Source organism: Pleurodeles waltl, chromosome 2_1 (genome assembly GCF_031143425.1).
Source record: "Pleurodeles waltl isolate 20211129_DDA chromosome 2_1, aPleWal1.hap1.20221129, whole genome shotgun sequence".
NCBI classification, from domain to species: domain Eukaryota; kingdom Metazoa; phylum Chordata; class Amphibia; order Caudata; family Salamandridae; genus Pleurodeles; species Pleurodeles waltl.
Window position 1 is genome coordinate 750,332,945 of NC_090438.1, and position 19,321 is coordinate 750,352,265.

Consider the following 19,321-nt stretch of genomic DNA (forward strand, 5'->3'; position numbering starts at 1 on the left):
CACAAGCAGCCCAACAGTCATCCTGACTCAGATGTGTATTCAACAGACAGACAAAAGCAGAGAATGGTTTAAGCAAGAAAATGCCCACTTTCTAAAATTGGCATTTTCAAACTTACAATTCAAAACCCAACTTCACCAAAAGGTGCATTTTTAAATTGTGAGTTCAGAGACACCGAACTCCACATTTCTACCTCTTCCAATGTGAAATTACACTTAAAAGGTATTTGAAGGTAATTGTAATTGTATTGTAATAGTATTTATATAGTGTTTACTACCCCTGACGAGGCGTCGAAGCGCTTTTCGGCGAGTACCACGCTACTCCGGAACCCAAAAGGAATTAGTGGTGGATTAGTATAGGGAAATATGAGTACAGTTTTAGCATTATTATGAGTTAATTTGAGCCGCAGATATGTGAGTTTGTTAGTTGGATTAACTGTAGTAATGGAGGGGTGAAGGAGGGAAGAATCCAGAAGTGTTAATTGGGAGTTTATGGTAATAGGATTTAGGCTTAGGATGAAAGAGGGAAGAGTCTGTGGAAAGGGTCAGGGAGATCATAGTAGCAGGAGGGGTTTTGGATGAATTAATGGTTAGATAAATGAGGGAGAATTTAGTAGGGTTGTTTGGGAGATCATGGTAGTAAAGTGAGGTTTGGGTGAGTTAGATATGGAAGAGGAGGGAAGAACTTAGGCAGGATTATTTAGGAGACGAAAGTGGTAGAATGGATTTGGGATGAGTCAGAGTGGGAATGGAGGATAGACTTATAGAGACATGACATATGGTGATGTGTAGACAAAGTGTGATATAAAACGAGTGCAGGGATAAGTAACTAATATAACAACTTATCTAGGAGCTATGCAATGACCTATGAACATGTTAAGCATAGAATTACATGCACACACATAAATATCTCTCTCTCTCTCTCTATATATATATATATATATATATATATATATATATATAGAGAAAATGTCACTTATGTACATCTGTTCGTGGCATTAGTCGCTGCAGATTCACATGCTGTGCACATCCCGCAATCTGGTGTTGGGCTCGGAGTGTTACAAGTTGTTTTTCTTCGAAGAAGTCTTTTCCTTTTCGAGTCACGAGACCGAGGGACTCCTCCCATTTCGACTCCATTGCGCATGGGCGTCGACTCCATCTTAGATTGTTTTGCCCGCAGAGGGTGAGGTAGGAGTTGTGTATGCTAGTAATAGTGCCCATGCAATGGAGTGAATGCGTATGTACATAATAAAGTTTCAAGTAATCTATTAACAAATGTACAAATGTTTAAGATCTACTTCTAAATGGCTACAGGCTCCCGGGGAGGCGGGTGGGCGCATGTGAATCTGCAGCGACTAATGCCACGAACAGATGTACACTGGGTAAGTGACATTTTCCGTTCAATGGCATGTGTAGCTGCAAATACACATGCTGTGCATAGACTAGTAAGCAGTTATCTCCCCAGAAGCGGTGGTTCAGCCTGTAGGAGTTGAAGTAGTTTGAAATAATGTTCTTAGTACAGCTTGACCTACTGTTGCTTGTTGTGCAGTTAGCACATCTACACAGTAGTGCTTGGTAAATGTATGAGGCGTAGACCATGTTGCTGCCTTACATATTTCGTTCATTGGAATATTTCCTAGAAAGGCCATGGTAGCACCTTTCTTTCTGGTTGAGTGTGCCTTTGGTGTAATAGGCAGTTCTCTTTTAGCTTTAAGATAGCAGGTTTGAATGCACCTAACTATCCATCTACCAATGCCTTGTTTTGAAATTGGATTTCCTGTATGAGGTTTTTGAAAGGCGATAAATAGTTGTTTTGTCTTTCGAATTAGTTTTGTTCTGTCAATGTAGTACATTAGTGCTCTTTTGATGTCTAATGTATGTAGTGCTCTTTCAGCTACGGAATCTGGCTGTGGGAAGAACACTGGTAATTCTACCGTTTGATTCAAGTGGAACGGTGAGATTACTTTTGGTAAAAATTTGGGATGTGTTCGTAGAACAACTTTATTTTTGTGTATTTGAATAAATGGTTCTTGAATGGTAAACGCTTGAATTTCACTCACTCTTCTTAGAGATGTGATGGCAATTAAAAATGCAACTTTCCACGTTAAGTATTGCATTTCACAAGAGTGCATGGGCTCAAAAGGTGGGCCCATGAGTCGTGTTAAGACAATGTTGAGGTTCCATGAAGGAACTGGTGGCGTTCTTGGTGGTATAATTCTCTTTAGGCCTTCCATAAACGCTTTTATGACTGGTATCCTTAATAATGAAGTTGAGTGCGTAATTTGCAGGTAAGCTGAAATTGCAGTAAGATGTATTTTTATGGAAGAGAAAGCTAGTTTTGCTTTTTGCAAATGTAGTAAGTATCCTACTATATCTTTTGTAGATGCGTGTAAGGGTTGAATTTGATTATTATGGCAGTAATAAACAAATCTTTTCCATTTATTTGCATAGCAGTGTCTAGTGGTAGGCTTTCTAGCCTGTTTTATGACCTCCATACATTCTTGTGTGAGGTCTAAGTGTTTGAATTCTAGGATTTCAGGAGCCAAATTGCTAGATTCAGCGATGCTGGATTTGGATGCCTGATCTGTTGTTTGTGTTGTGTTAACAGATCTGGTCTGTTTGGTAGTTTGACATGAGGTACTACTGACAGGTCTAGTAGTGTTGTGTACCAAGGTTGCCTTGCCCATGTTGGTGCTATTAGTATGAGTTTGTTTTGACTCAACTTGTTTACTAGATATGGAAGGAGTGGGAGAGGGGGAAAAGCGTACGCAAATATCCCTGACCAGTTCACCCATAGCGCATTGCCCTGAGACTGATGTTGTGGGTACCTGGATGCGAAGTTTTGGCATTTTGAGTTTTCCTTTGTTGCAAATAGATCTATTTGTGGTGTTCCCCAAATTTGGAAGTAAGTGTTCAGTATTTGGGGGTGAATCTCCCATTCGTGGATCTGTTGGTGATCCCGTGAGAGATTGTCTGCTAACTGATTCTGAATTCCTGGAATAAATTGTGCTATTAGGCGAATGTGGTTGTGAATCGCCCAATGCCATATTTTCTGTGTTAGGAGACACAACTGTGTTGAGTGTGTCCCTCCTTGTTTGTTTAGGTAATACATTGTTGTCATGTTGTCTGATCTTTGACAAGAATGTATTTGTGGGTTATCATGGGTTGAAATGCTTTCAGCACTAGAAATACCGGTAACAGTTCTAGGTGATTTATGTGTAACTGTTTTTGCTGTATGTTCCATTGTACTTGGATGCTGTGTTGATTGAGGTGTGCTCCCCACCCTGTCATGGAAGCATCTGTTGTTATCACGTATTGTGGCACTGGGTCTTGGAAAGGCCGCCCTTGGTTTAAATTTATACTGTTCCACCATTGAAGCGAGATGTATGTTTGGCGGTCTATCAACACCAGATCTAGAGGCTGACCCTGTGCTTGTGACCATTGTGATGCTAGGCACTGTTGTAAGGGCCGCATGTGTAACCTTGCATTTGGGACAATGGCTATGCATGAGGACATCATGCCTAGTAGTTTCAATATTATTTTGACTTGTACCTCTTTGTTTTGGATACAAGGCCTGTATTACATTGTGAAATGTTTGTACTCTTTGTGGACTTGGAGTAGCAATCCCTTTTGCTGTGTTGATTGTTGCTCCCAAGTATTGCTGTGTTTGGCACGGCTGCAGGTGTGACTTTGCGTAGTTGATTGAGAAACCTAGTTTGTGTAGGATTTCTATGAAATATTTTGTGTGTTTTGAACACCGTTTTAGCGTATTGGTTTTGATTAACCAATCGTCTAGGTATGGGAACACATGTATTTGCTGCCTTCTGATATGTGCAGCTACTACTGCTAGGCATTTTGTAAAAACTCTTGGCGCAGTTGTTATTCTGAATGGCAACACTTTGAATTGGTAATGTATCCCTTGGAATACAAACCTTAGGTACTTTCTGTGTGAAGGATGTATTGGTATATGGAAATATGCATCCTTTAGGTCTAGTGTTGTCATGTAGTCTTGTTGTTTGAGCAGTGGGATTACGTCTTGTAGAGTAACCATGTGAAAGTGGTCTGATTTGATGTAGGTATTTAATGTTCTGAGATCTAGTATCGGTCTCAGGCTCTTGTCTTTTTTGGGTATCAGGAAGTACAGTGAGTAAACTACTGTGTTTAATTGTTCTTTAGGTACTAATTCTATTGCTTCTTTCTGTAGCAATGCCTGAACTTCTAGTCCTAGAAGATCTATATGTTGTTTTGACATAATGTGTGTTTTCGGTGGGACGTTTGGAGGGAATTTGAGAAATTCTATGCAATAACCATGCTGGATAATTGCTAAGACCCAAGTGTCTGTTGTTATTTCCTCCCAATGTGTGTAAAAACTGGTTAGTCTCCCCCCCACAGGTGTTATGTGTTGGGGATTTGTGACCTTGAAGTCACTGTTTGTTTTGAGGAGTTTTGGGACTTTGGAACTTTCCTCTGTTTCTTTGAAACTGTCCTCCTCTATATTATCCCCGAAAACCTCCCCGCTGATACTGGCTCTGGTAAGTGGGCTTTGTTTGTGAGGTTGTGGCTTCTGTGGTTTGCCCTCGAAACCCCCCTCAAAATTGTGTTTTTCGAAATGTGCCTCTGCTCTGCGGGGAGTAGAGCGCGCCCATGGCTTTGGCCGTGTCAGTGTCTTTTTTAAGTTTTTCAATTGCAGTGTCCACCTCTGGCCCAAACAACTGCTGTCCGTTGAATGGCATATTCAGCACAGCTTGCTGTATCTCTGGTTTAAATCCTGATGTACGCAGCCATGCATGCCTCCTTATTGTTACTGCTGTGTTGACAGTTCTAGCAGCTGTGTCTGCAGCATCCATTGCTGATCGAATTTGATTATTGGAGATATTTTGTCCCTCTTCTACCACTTGCTGCGCTCTTTTTTGGAACTCCTTTGGTAAGTGTTCAATAAGGTGTTGCATCTCGTCCCAATGGGCCCTATCATATCTGGCTAGCAAAGCTTGTGAATTTGCAATACGCCACTGGTTTGCTGCCTGTGCCGCCACCCTTTTGCCTGCTGCGTCGACTTTTCTACTCTCTTTATCTGGAGGTGGCGCGTCTCCTGAAGTATGAGAGTTGGCTCTTTTGCGCGCTGCTCCAACTACAACAGAGTCTGGTGATAACTGTTGTGTGATGTACACTGGGTCTGTTGGTGGCGGTTTATATTTTTTATCTACTCTTGGAGTAATGGCTCTCCCTTTGACAGGCTCCTCAAACACTAGTTTGGAGTGTTTTAGCATTCCGGGCAACATTGGCAGACTTTGATATTGACTGTGCGTAGACGACAGTGTATTAAAAAGGAAGTCGTCTTCAATGGGTTCTGAGTGAAGGCTGACATTGTGAAATGCTGCTGCCCTTGATACCACTTGAACGTAACCTGTACTATCCTCTGGTGGCGAGGGTCTTGCTGGATAGCATTGAGGACTATTGTCTGACACTGGTGCGTCGTAAAGGTCCCATGCGTCAGGGTCATCTTGACTCATCCCCGTATGTGTTGGGGATTGCATCATTGGTGGAGTGGCAACCGGTGATAGTTGTGGAGAGTGATGTGGGGATGGTGGTGGTGTTACTTGTTTAGCCACTTTTGCTTGTGGCTGTTTGTCCTTGTCCTTGTCCTTGTCTTGGAAGGCAAGTTTTCGTTTCATTCTGATTGGAGGAAGAGTGCTGATCTTCCCTGTATCTTTCTGAATAAAGAGCCGACTTTGCGTGTGATCTGGCTCTATTGTCTCTAATTCTTGTTCAAATCTGTGTGTCTTCATTTGAGAGGACAGTCCTTATTCCTCTGAATAGGAACAAATTTTCGGTTCGGAGGCCGGATGTTTCGGCACCGAAACCTTTTCCGCTGCTTTTTTCGGCTCCGACAAAATCTTTTTGCTTTTCGGCGTAGTGCCCTCTCGGTGCCGACCAATTTCGGTGCCGCTGTCTCGATGCCGAATCTTTTCGGAGCAACTCTCTCGGGCCCGAGATTGCTGCGTGCCTGTATCTCGACCGGAGTCGGATGACTTCGACACCAGCTCGCCCTTTTTCGGTGCCGATGGACGGTCACCTACTTTTTGGGTTAAGCCATGGCCTGTTGGCGGTGGCGTCCCCTGGGCTTTGGCAGTGTTTTCGTGAGTTCTTTGTTTCAACGTCTTACTCACGGTTTTCGGCGTTTCTTCGGGATCGACCTCCTCCGAGTCCGAATCCTGGATGTAGAATGTTTCTTCCTCCTCCTCGAAACGCCCTTGTCCTGTCGGCGCCGATGCCATTAGCAGTCTTCTTGCTCTTCGGTCCCTGAGTGTCTTCCTGGACCGAAACGCTTGACAGGCCTCACAACTATCCTCCTTGTGTTCTGGTGACAAACACAAGTTACAGACCAGGTGTTGATCTGTATATGGATGCTTGTTATGGCATTTTGGACAGAAGCGGAATGGGGTCCGTTCCATCAGCCTTGAAGAGACACGTGGCCGGGCCGACCAGGCCCCGACGGGGATCGAAAAAACCCCGAAGGGCCACCGGAGCTCTTCTTAATTCAGTGTCGATCTGTTGTAACTAACCCGATACCGAACGCAAACAATACCGACGATTTTTCCGAGATTCTAACTAACTTTCCGACCCGAAACACGGAGCGAAAAGGAACACGTCCGAACCCGATGGCGGAAAAAAAACAATCTAAGATGGAGTCAACGCCCATGCGCAATGGAGTCGAAATGGGAGGTTTAAAGAGTATGTGCGTAGTTTAATGTTATGACATAGTAGCGATACATATTTTCTATAGAACTATATATAACTAGAATATACATATAATCAGATAAAAAATATTTATCAACATAGGCATATGCAGTCCATAGCTGTTTGAATATGGTGGTTATAAAGGAAAGAGCCAACTCTTGAGTAGTTTTCTGAAGACAAGATAGTTATCTGTGGCTCTTATAGTTGGGGGTAATGAATTCCATAGTTTGGCTGCTTGAACGGAGAAGGATGTACCACCTATAGTATTTTTCTTGTATGGTGGTGTTCTAAGGTCAACATAACCACAGCAGATAAACTGAGAATGCAGATCAGTGTAAATCTTTCTCTGCTCATGAAGTGAACAGGATTTGAAGAGAGATTTCACTCTGTCAGCCAGGGCAGCCATGACAGTTGGTCAAAGAGCAAAAGTGTCTCCTTCCCCTCCCCCCCAAACCCATCCCCCCTCCCAAGCAAAAAAAAAAAAAAAAAAAAAAAAACACAAAAAAAACTGTTTTACTAAAAACCACTTGGTGCTGTAGAAGCAGGAAACTGTTCTTGATCAGTCCTAGGGTAGACCAAGAAAATAACAATTTTGAGAGTTCACTGAAAGGGTCGAGCAGAGCTCTGTCTGGAGACTCCCTCACACCTGAAATGCAGTAGAAATCTAAGCTACAATGGCCTCTTGGGGGAGGAGAAGGAGAGCTGACTGAAGTTCAGGATGCTACAAATGAGGTGTATATGCTTTTAAACTGTTGCTCAGGCACTGTTGTCTGGTCTTTATTTTTTCTATGGATTCCAAGCCTAATGACAGGGAAGGATTCAAACATGTGACTATATGAAAATTGCAATGTTAGAGAAGCAATATCTAAGACGTTACAGGAGCAATGTTAAGATCAGGTTGACAGCATATCATTACATCACATGACAGAAAGTGTCAACTTTGATTTACCATACAGCCACCACTACTTAGACATTGTGACTGCACATTCCTAAAGGTGAGTCCAATGTACACTGGTAAGAAGGGATCAGTTAGACAGATCTCCCTTCAGTTTTTCCCCTCCATGCCATCACAACAACCAAATCAGATCAACTGCATCATTTCACAGCCTTGCTTTATCCCTGTCAAGCAACACTTGATACTTCAGTTCCAGGGCAGTCTTGTACCTTGCTAAATCATCGTTGTCCACTCTGCTAAGTCTTATCCTAAGCTTTTTGACTATTCAGTATCTAGTATGTCTGTCAACAAATTGCTCAACTGTGGCTCCCACAGTTTCCACCAGCATATAACAATGCACCTTTTCATAAGGGCTTAGTGCTGTAAATGTAAGCTGCATTTTCCACCTTTAAGGTTTAGGTATATTTCTAAACAAGCAGTTATTTGCAATTATTCACATGCTGTCCAGTTATTGGACACAGTTTAGCTAGAATGTGTGTCCAAATCCTCTGTACTAACATGCAAGACCATGCCACTTGCAAGACGCCTGCATTGTTCTAACAGTAAGGGGCACTCCCAGATTACTCTCTTCAGCAAGAGTGAGGTATGCTCTATGTAGGCAAATAAAGTGATCTAGAACTGAGCTTTTCTTTAACTGTAGGCACTCTGTTCCCCAGAATGCCCAGGGCATAATTATCTTCCACTGATCTCTAGCTTTAAGCGACTCACCCACTTATCACCCCTCTGCATGAAATATATGGATGCAACCTTCTTATCTCCGGAGGCCAAGCTAAGCACCATTATTAGGGTCTGTTACTGCAGCCACCTCCCTTGGCACCTCAACTGCATGCCCTGTACAAAGGGAGCTCTTTTACAAATCCTTCAACACTTTTATAAATGGATACCTCCAGTGAATGCAACTTTATACCAAGCATTCTCAAAATTCTCTTTGAATACACATGCCTTTAAGCAGTTTTCTCTCCCAGCTGGAGATCACTAAACCCCAGGCCACATTGAAAATCTGGCGGCACCAAAGTCACCTTTTTTCACTGGAAAGCTTCACTGTTAAGGCCTAAGCCTACTTGGCTTTGCTGCCTATGATAACTAAATCACTAACTGACCTCTTTAAACAACTGTGTAGTACTGGATTCATTGCTCCTGGAATGGAGAAGAGGCACATTGACAAAAATGCCATTTTGGCCAGCAATACCCAACTCATTACTGATGAGAGCAATGAATTCCAGACCACAGACGTCTTCAGCCCTGGACAACTGCTCATGCTGTGCATAAACTATTCCTTCCCTATGTGTCACACTTAAATTCCCAAGTATTTGAGGCATTCTGGCTTCCCCAACATCTACTTTGGATCTTTACTACTTTGTAGGCTGCTCGATCTTGATTTCAGTCCAGTAACTGTTAAGCCCCAATATATCATCAAAACATTCCAGTTCTTTACTTATCAAGAAATTATAAACAACAATGAAAAACACTTACGGTAGTAGCCTTCAGCATCAGTCCAGTTATCTCGGAGGTTGGGGTTTTCTTTGAAGTCTTTTCCAATACCAGCAGCTCTAAATCGAGCACTCTGAGAAAATAATATTAATACTTTTTTTTTTTTTTTTACTTTTCATTAATTGAATATAGTCACATAAAGAACTCTGGGTCATCAGGCTTTGCATCCTAACACCTGAGGTGAGGTAGGGTTAAAGTCACTAAAGTATAAATGCAAGCACAAGTCAAGAAAGTAATCTTCACTTTGAATCTGAAGCTAGCTTGGGAATTTGGAGAAAGAAAGTGTCATTCATGTGAAGCATGAGATTTTCTCTGCTGAAGACAGAACCAAGTATTAGTCCAGCTATCAATGAGGACATGTTTGTTATTATTTTTATTATTATTATTATTAATGAATAATTTTTGAAGTGCTCAGGTGTCCAACAAAGTAAGAGAACGCTGTGCATCTAGACCTTATTGATGAGAAATTTTAAGTACTAAAAGCAAGGTACTAAGCCCTTTCTTACCGTTCTGGAGCAGGCAATGGCAGTGGTTACTGGGCTGCACCCTGCATGAAACTGTTTAGCACCAGTGTTGCAGGGACACACATACTACACTCAAAATGGACAATAAATGTACTCGCTCTAAGCCCTCGGAGGGCGATACTGAACAGGCAAGGCTTAATCAAGAACGTGGAAGGGTTTTAAAACTCAGATAACAACATGATACTTAAAAACAATACCTAAAATCAACATTCAGTCATTCCTAGCTTTAGAGAAGAATAAGATGTTTATTATCACACAAATAAAAAAAGAACAGGTAAAATTAAGTAATTGAAAAAAACTGTAGGTGCAAGCACTGTCCTGGCCCAAGATAGGAGCTTAATGGTATCACTGCATTAACATGCTAAAACATTGTCCATGAGGTTATCTTATGTGGTGACGCTCAAGTAAAACTGAAAGAAATTGTCAATCATGAGTTAGTGACAGTATTAGAAAGGAATATATTACCTCAGTTTTAAAAAGTTTCAGTTTTGCAGATTCACATGCTGGGCAGGCTCCCGCCTCAGAGGTGAACTTTGGAAAATTAAAAGTTGTTTTTCTTTGAAAATTGATTTTGGTACAATTGTGCAGTGAATGACTTCTGGTCATGTCTTAAAAAGCCACAACCCACAAGGATGCAATTAGTCAGTGTCTGAATGTTTAATGTACCTAAACTATAAGCAATGCAAGATAGTGGACATCCTCCAAATTCCCGGCATCCAGGAAAGCAGGGGGGTGCATGTGTATCTAATTTTGCTAGTTGCAAACTAAGTAATGCATTCCGTTTGCTTCATGTGTTGCTGAAGGACATGTGCGTCTTGCAAACTGCAAGATAGTGAAACTTCCATGTAAAGTGGTGGCTTGCAGAAGTAAAGATGGTAGTATTAACATCTGTTTTAGTACTGCTTGTCCAACTTGTGCACCCCTTTGTTCTGGTGTATTGACACAGTACTGTCTAGTAAGCGTGTGTACTGACGGCAACATACTCGCTCTGCAAACAAATAATGGTATATTGCCAAAAAAGGTAATTGTAGAACCCTTCTTACAAGCAGAGTGTGCGTTAAGGAGGCTAATATGTGCTTTGCTTTAGCATAACAAATCTGAATAAATTTCACAACCCATCAAGGGTGAATAGGTTGTGACGTGTATGCCATTTCCTATAAGTCACTGTGAAAAATAGGAGCAAAAAGTTGGTTGAGCTTTCCAAATAGGCATGTAGGTTCCACATTATACATGTCTAGCAAATGCAAAGATCTCTCAGCCACTGTTTGTGGTTCAGTGAAAAAGATAGCAGTTCAATGGTTTGGCTGATATGAAAAAGTGGAACAAGCTTTGGGAAGAAACAGGGGTGTGAGCGTAACAGTACTATGTATTTGTGCATCTGAAATATGGTCCTTTCACTGTGAAAGGTTATAAAGCAACAATGTTAACTGAACGTGTGCAACTAAGAAAACCATCGGCCATGAAACTAGGTCAAGTAGAGTGCAGGGGCTCAGGAAGTGATCCCATAAGTGGATTTAATACAACATTCAAGTCCAAAACTGTTGCAAGGGCGATTGTAGTTGTGACGAATTCTGTTTAATCCTTTAACAAAGGCCTACATTACTGTGATATTAAAAATTGGATGCACTTCAGTTGTCCTTACTTACATCATGTCCCTCTACTTTATCATTCTCTCTTTCTCCAAAACCTACAAGTACAATATTACTCCAACAAACACCCAGAACAATCTATCTTCAACACTACTACTTCTGCTAGGTTACAAATACTCTGTGTAGCAGGAAAATCTGCACACATCTCCCCTTCTCTACAAACAAGTATCTAATCAATAGCCTAATAATGAGAAAGATTGATATCTGCAATAGCTTAACACATCTAAAACCTTCAATACAAAATTATCAATTTTGCTAGCAGAATAATGTACAAACTACCACACGACTCACAAACATTATCCTACCTACATCATCTAGGAAGCTACCCAACAAAACAAGAGTACCACTACAGAATGCATATCCCTGTGTTAAAAAACACTCACTGCATTCCTGCGAGGGACCCATCAAGTCTAAACTAAAAGCACATTCCATCCGTGTCACTACAATTCACTAACCTCCATGTGCCTAGTCAGAACCAGGGCCCTTGTGTCTAACTGTAGTTATGTTTAACATTAGTTCATCACTGGTCTGTATCACGCTCAACAATATATTCAGAGTGATCCCAAATCTAACCATTTTCCAACAGGCTCGGAAAGCTCACTTTACTCTATATGAAAGGTGTAATCTGACCACCTCCTGCTGCATCCCACTTTACAGTTCCTAAACACAATACTCTTACACTGTCTTAAGCTCCAAGTAATCTGCAAATATATAACCTTTTTAAATATCCAATAACAATGTTTAGTTTATCTCGTTTTCATTAAGTAATAACATTTATCATTGTTTGAACTCATGTTATCCTACCTCAAGTATTCACCACTATGTCACGTGTAACCACCACACCAGCAAATTATGTGGTGCATAGACCAGTGACTCTGTGCAGCAAATATGTTCAAAGGGGTTTTAATGTCCACAAATACAACCCAAATAGCCACAGAAATCCAACCATTGCCCATATGCACATGTTTGGTTTTTGTAATAGAAAGAAACAAATAGATGGCACAATGTTAAATAGACTTATCAACTGCAAGGTTATTTTTTTATTTCAATCCTTTAATTTGCTGCTACCATTACATAGTGTATTGGGGACCACCACACTGATGTCCCTTCCCTACAAAATACCACCAGAAAAGCGTTTACATAAGTAGCAAATCATTAACTCAAGAGACATCACAAAAATGTATGGTCCTACTGTGGTAAACTGGGTTTTTGTTGCATTCTACCGACCTAAGAAGGACACCAAAGAGCTGTGAAAAGCACGAAATGAGGAGCAGCAACTGACTTAGCCCCAACCCTGCCTGTTGCCCTCAACAAATGTTCCAAAGTCGACTCGTCCTGCAGGTGCTCTACCTCCAAAAGCCTGGGAGGACTGCCAGCATTTCCCATGAATTAACAGAGCTACTCCCCTGCACCCAGTAAGCACCCAGGAAGAACTGTGTGAGGCTCAGACCATGGAAAACCAGACACCAAAAAGCACCACTGCACCTTCCCCATTCACCCCAAGCCCAAGTCGAAGAGGGCCAACGGTGCCAACAAGGTCGTGCGACTCGACAGAGCTAAACCCCACCTTGGGTTTGGCCAGACTGGTCTCCTAGTTGTCACCTGCAGCCTCTTTTGTGCAGCAACCAAGAACCGCAAGGAGCCTTCACGATCTGACCCCACCAGACAAGGCACCACTGCACACACGCCCCCAAGCCCGAGCTGCTGTGGACTGACGGTGGTCCTGTGTGCCGGAGACCCTTGAGACCTGAACCCCCCTTTGAATGTAGCCAGACGGTTCACTCAGTCCCCACTTGCAGCCTCTTATCCCCAGGACTGTTTCCCTTTAAACTGAATGGGATACCAAACACTGTAAACCACCTCTGCATCCGGACGCCCCAGTGCCTCCTGAAGTGACATGCTGGTTGTAGGAAGTTGGCTCTGTATGTGCTATTTCAAAGTAAGGAATAGCATGCACAGAGTCCAAGGGTTCCCCTTAGAGGTAAAATAGTGGTAAAAAGAGATAATACTAATGCTCTATTTTGTGGTAGTGTGGTCGAGCAGTAGGCTTATCCAAGGAGTAGTGTTAAGCATTTGTTGTACATACACATAGACAATAAATGAGGTACACACACTCAGAGACAAATCCAGCCAATAGGTTTTGTTATAGAAAAATATCTTTTCTTAGTTTATTTTAAGAACCACAGGTTCAAATTTAACATGTAATATCTTGTTTGAAAGGTATTGCAGGTAAGTACATTAGGAACTTTGAATCATTTCAATTGCATGTATACTTTTCAAGTTATTCACAAATAGCTACTTTAAAAGTGGACACTTAGTGCAATTTTCACAGTTTCTGGGGGAGGTAAGTTTTTGTTAGTTTTACCAGGTAAGTAAGACACTTACAGGGTTCAGTTCTTGGTCCAAGGTAGCCCACCGTTGGGGGTTCAGAGCAACCCCAAACTTACCACACCAGCAGCTCAGGGCCGGTCAGGTGCAGAGTTCAAAGTGGTGCCCAAAACGCATAGGCTATAATGGAGAGAAGGGGGTTCCCCGGTTCCGGTCTGCTTGCAGGTAAGTACCCGCGTCTTCGGAGGGCAGACCAGGGGGGGTTTTGTAGGGCACCGGGGGGGACACAAGCCCACACAGAAATTTCACCCTCAGCGGCGCGGGGCGGCCGGGTGCAGTGTTAGAACAAGCGTTGGGTTTGTAATGAAAGTCAATGAGAGATCAAGGGATCTCTTCAGCGCTGCAGGCAGGCAAGGGGGGGCTTCCTCGGGGAAACCTCCACTTGGGCAAGGGAGAGGGACTCCTGGGGGTCGCTTCTGCAGTGAAAGTCCGGTCCTTCAGGTCCTGGGGGCTGCGGGTGCAGGGTCTTTTCCAGGCGTCGGGACTTAGGTTTCAGAGAGTCGCGGTCAGGGGAAGCCTCGGGATTCCCTCTGCAGGCGGCGCTGTGGGGGCTCAGGGGGGACAGGTTTTGGTACTCACAGTAGTAGAGTAGTCCGGGGGTCCTCCCTGAGGTGTTGGTTCTCCACCAGCCGAGTCGGGGTCGCCGGGTGCAGTGTTGCAAGTCTCACGCTTCTTGCGGGGAGTTGCAGGGTTCTTTAAAGCTGCTTCTTGAAACAAAGTTGCAGTCTTTTTGGAGCAGGTCCGCTGTCCTCGGGAGTTTCTTGTCGTCGTCGAAGCAGGGCAGTCCTCAGAGGATTCAGAGGTCGCTGGTCCCTTTGGAAGGCGTCGCTGGAGCAGAGTTCTTTGGAAGGCAGGAGACAGGCCGGTGAGTTTCTGGAGCCAAGGCAGTTGTTGTCTTCTGGTCTTCCTCTGCAGGGGTTTTCAGCTGGGCAGTCCTTCTTGTTGTTGCAGGAATCTAATTTTCTAGGGTTCAGGGTAGCCCTTAAATACTAAATTTAAGGGCGTGTTTAGGTCTGGGGGGTTAGTAGCCAATGGCTACTAGCCCTGAGGGTGGGTACACCCTCTTTGTGCCTCCTCCCAAGGGGAGGGGGTCACAATCCTAACCCTATTGGGGGAATCCTCCATCTGCAAGATGGAGGATTTCTAAAAGTTAGAGTCACCTCAGCTCAGGACACCTTAGGGGCTGTCCTGACTGGCCAGTGACTCCTCCTTGTTGCTTTCTTTGTTCCCTCCAGCCTTGCCGCCAAAAGTGGGGGCTGTGGCCGGAGGGGGCGGGCAACTCCACTAAGCTGGAGTGCCCTGCTGGGCTGTGACAAAGGGGTGAGCCTTTGAGGCTCACCGCCAGGTGTTACAGCTCCTGCCTGGGGGAGGTGTTAGCATCTCCACCCAGTGCAGGCTTTGTTACTGGCCTCAGAGTGACAAAGGCACTCTCCCCATGGGGCCAGCAACATGTCTCTAGTGTGGCAGGCTGCTGGAACTAGTCAGCCTACACAGACAGTCGGTTAAGTTTCAGGGGGCACCTCTAAGGTGCCCTCTGGGGTGTATTTTGCAATAAAATGTACACTGCCATCAGTGTGCATTTATTGTGCTGAGAAGTTTGATACCAAACTTCCCAGTTTTCAGTGTAGCCATTATGGTGCTGTGGAGTTCGTGTAAAACAGACTCCCAGACCATATACTCTTATGGCTACCCTGCACTTACAATGTCTAAGGTTTTGCTTAGACACTGTAGGGGTACAGTGCTCATGCACTGGTACCCTCACCTATGGTATAGTGCACCCTGCCTTGGGGCTGTAAGGCCTGCTAGAGGGGTGTCTTACCTATACTGCATAGGCAGTGAGAGGCTGGCATGGCACCCTGAGGGGAGTGCCATGTCGACTTACTCATTTTGTTCTCACTAGCACACACAGGCTTGTAAGCAGTGTGTCTGAGCTGAGTGAGGGGTCTCTAGGGTGGCATAATACATGCTGCAGCCCTTAGAGACCTTCCCTGGCATCAGGGCCCTTGGTACCAGAGGTACCAGTTACAAGGGACTTATCTGGATGCCAGGGTGTGCCAATTGTGGGATCAATGGTACATTTTAGGTGAAAGAACACTGGTGCTGGGGCCTGGTTAGCAGGGTCCCAGCACACTTCTCAGTCAAGTCAGCATCAGTACCAGGCAAAAAGTGGGGGGTAACTGCAACAGGGAGCCATTTCTTTACACAAGCCCCCCCCAGCCCACAGGCCAGGAGACTCAGCCAAAGCTGGAAGAGTCTTCCTAGTCTGTCAGGCGAGGAAGAGTAGAGGAAATGGCTGGTTTGTTGCAGGGCCTACTCTGCCTTACATCCTCCTGTTCAGGTCATTCCCTCTGGGGAACTGACCCACTTCCACAGTGATAGGACCTAGTCTGAACTGCCTCTTGTCTGTGCTTTTTATGTCTTTACCCATTCTCTCTATTTTGAGGTCAGAGGTATCCACCTCTGCTAATCTTATCTTAGCCAGAGTCACCCCTAGCTTACCCAAAGAGGTTACCCAGAGCTGGAGTAACCCCACCATGACCAACAGGGTCAGGGGGCCTAACTTGTTATTTGGCATGGGGTCAGACCACCATGCCAAGGATAGTGCAGCCATAAAGGCTAACACCCAGCAGAGGCCACTGACAGCTGTCAGTGCCCAGAACCACACCTTTAGCTCTTCACCTACAAGGGAAGGGGCTAAGTTACAGGCTTCTTTGGGTTCAGGGTGCCTGTCTGCTGTATTAGAGTGGGGGGTTACCACATCTTGTAGTAAACACCCTTCTTCCACTCTTTCTTCCGTTAGCTGAGGAGCCACCCACTCAGGCTTAACAGTTGCCTGACTAGCCAGGACTTCTTGTGGGTCAGGTTGGACTTTATCAGAGCCACTTTTGGAGTTCTCCTCTACTGGAGCAGAATCTCCTTGGCTTGCTGGAACCTTGGCTAAAGGTTGCCCACCTTTCCTACTCTGTTTCCTTTTCTTTTTCTTCTGGGGCCTACTTGCATTTACTGCAGAGGCAGGCACTCCAGAATCCTTGGGAGAGGCCTGGTCCTGGACCAGTTCTTCTCTTAGGCTCTGACTAACCTCTGGGTAGTCATTTCCAAGGAGACAATCAAGGGGGAGGTCTGTACTGACTACCACCCTTCTCCAGCTAAAAGTTCCACCCACTTCTATGGGCACAAAAGCCACAGGCCTATTAGTGACCCTGTCTGGGCTAACTCTTACTCTGGCCATCTCACCTGGGATGTACTGGTTTGAGAACACCAGCCTGTCATGCACAATAGTGTGACTGGCACAAGTGTCTCTCAGGGCAGTGGCTGGGATTCCATTCACCTGTAGGTGGTGAAAGTGTCTACTTCCCTCTGGAATCTCCAACTCACCTGTTGGGCCCTTTTTCCAGTTGAAGGCTATGAAGACCTCCTCATCTGAGGAGTCATCCCCAATGGCTACACTGGTTACCCCTGGGATTTGGCTAGGGGGTTTGTTTTTGGGACAAGAAGTGTCCTTGGTGTGGTGCCCTGTCTGTTTACAGTTATGGCACCATGCCTTAGTGGCATCCCAGCTCTTACCCTGGTACCCACCTTTGTTTTGGGTTGTGTCTCTGGGCCCACCCACCTGGTCTGGTTTTTGGGGGCCTACAGGGGACTCTTTTTCTTTGTTTCTAGTGTCACCTACTTTCTCCTGGGGAGGCTTTGTAACCCCTTTCTTTTGGTCACCCCCAGTGGAAGTTTTGGTTACCCTAGTCTTGACCCAGTGGTCTGCCTTCTTTCCCAATTCTTGGGGAGAAATTGGACCTAGGTCTACCAGATACTGATGCAACTTTTCATTGAAGCAGTTACTTAAAATGTGTTCTTTCATAAACAAATTATAAAGCCCAACATAGTCATACACTTCATTTCCAGTTACCCAACCATCCAGTGTTTTCACTGAGTAGTCAACATAATCAACCCAGGTCTGGCTCGAGGATTTTTGAGCCCCCCTGAATCCAATTCTATACTCCTCAGTGGAGAATCCAAAGCCCTCAATCAGGGTACCCTTCATGAGGTCATAAGATTCTGCATCTTTTCCAGAGAGTGTGAGGAGTCTATCCCTACACTTTCCTGTGAACATTTCCCAAAGGAGAGCACCCCAGTGAGATTTGTTCACTTTTCTGGTTACACAAGCCCTCTCAAAAGCTGTGAACCACTTGGTGATGTCATCACCATCTTCATATTTTGTTACAATCCCTTTAGGGATTTTCAACATGTCAGGAGAATCTCTGACCCTATTTATGTTGCTGCCACCATTGATGGGTCCTAGGCCCATCTCTTTTCTTTCCCTTTCTATGGCTAGGATCTGTCTTTCCAAAGCCAATCTTTTGGCCATCCTGGCTAACTGGATGTCCTCTTCACTGGAGTTATCCTCAGTGATTTCAGAGTTGTTGGTCCCTCCTGTGAGGGAACCAGCATCTCTGACTATTATTTGTGGAGTCAGGGCTTGAGAGGCCCTGCTCTCCCTAAATAGGACTGGTAGGGGGGAATTTTCCTCCAAGTCACTATCTTCATCCTCTGTGTTGCCATCCTCAGAGGGGTTGGCCTTTGCAAACTCTGCCAACAGCTCCTGGAGCTGTAGTTTGGAAGGTCTGGGGCCCATTGTTATTTTCTTTATTTTACAGAGTGACCTTAGCTCCCTCATCTTAAGATGGAGGTAAGGTGTGGTGTCGAGTTCCACCACAGTCACATCTGTGCTAGACATTTTGCTTCTAAAAGTTGGAATACTTTTTAAGAATCTAAAACTGGTTCTAGAATCTAATTCAAACTTTTACCAAACTTTTAAACTCTAAAAGAAATGCTAAACAGGATCTAACACAAGGCCCTAGCAGGTCTTTTAAGAATTTAGAAAACTTTTCAAATTGCAAAAATCAATTTCTAATGACAATTTTGGAATTTGTTGTGTGATCAGGTATTGGCTGAGTAGTCCAGCAAATGCAAAGTCTTGTACCCCACCGCTGATCCACCAATGTAGGAAGTTGGCTCTGTATGTGCTATTTCAAAGTAAGGAATAGCATGCACAGAGTCCAAGGGTTCCCCTTAGAGGTAAAATAGTGGTAAAAAGAGATAATACTAATGCTCTATTTTGTGGTAGTGTGGTCGAGCAGGAGGCTTATCCAAGGAGTAGTGTTAAGCATTTGTTGTACATACACATAGACAATAAATGAGGTACACACACTCAGAGACAAATCCAGCCAATAGGTTTTGTTATAGAAAAATATCTTTTCTTAGTTTATTTTAAGAACCACAGGTTCAAATTTAACATGTAATATCTTGTTTGAAAGGTATTGCAGGTAAGTACATTAGGAACTTTGAATCATTTCAATTGCATGTATACTTTTCAAGTTATTCACAAATAGCTACTTTAAAAGTGGACACTTAGTGCAATTTTCACAGTTCCTGGGGGAGGTAAGTTTTTGTTAGTTTTACCAGGTAAGTAAGACACTTACAGGGTTCAGTTCTTGGTCCAAGGTAGCCCACCGTTGGGGGTTCAGAGCAACCCCAAAGTTACCACACCAGCAGCTCAGGGCCGGTCAGGTGCAGAGTTCAAAGTG

The 19,321-nt window shown here is 44.0% G+C and overlaps 1 protein-coding gene across 9 annotated transcripts in view; it reads right to left on the reverse strand.

Moving 5' to 3' along the window:
• PRP4K (pre-mRNA processing factor kinase PRP4K) overlaps positions 1-19,321 on the reverse strand; it is a 361,290-nt gene that overhangs the window by 244,712 nt on the left and 97,257 nt on the right. For all 9 annotated transcript variants that reach the window (XR_011199946.1, XR_011199942.1, XR_011199948.1 and 6 more), the window contains exon 8: positions 9,164-9,254. Coding sequence is in view for 1 of the 9 variants with exons in the window: in XM_069217572.1 (XP_069073673.1) it covers positions 9,164-9,254 (91 nt within the window). In the remaining 8 variants the exon portion in view is untranslated. The remainder of the gene's footprint in view (positions 1-9,163; positions 9,255-19,321) is intronic.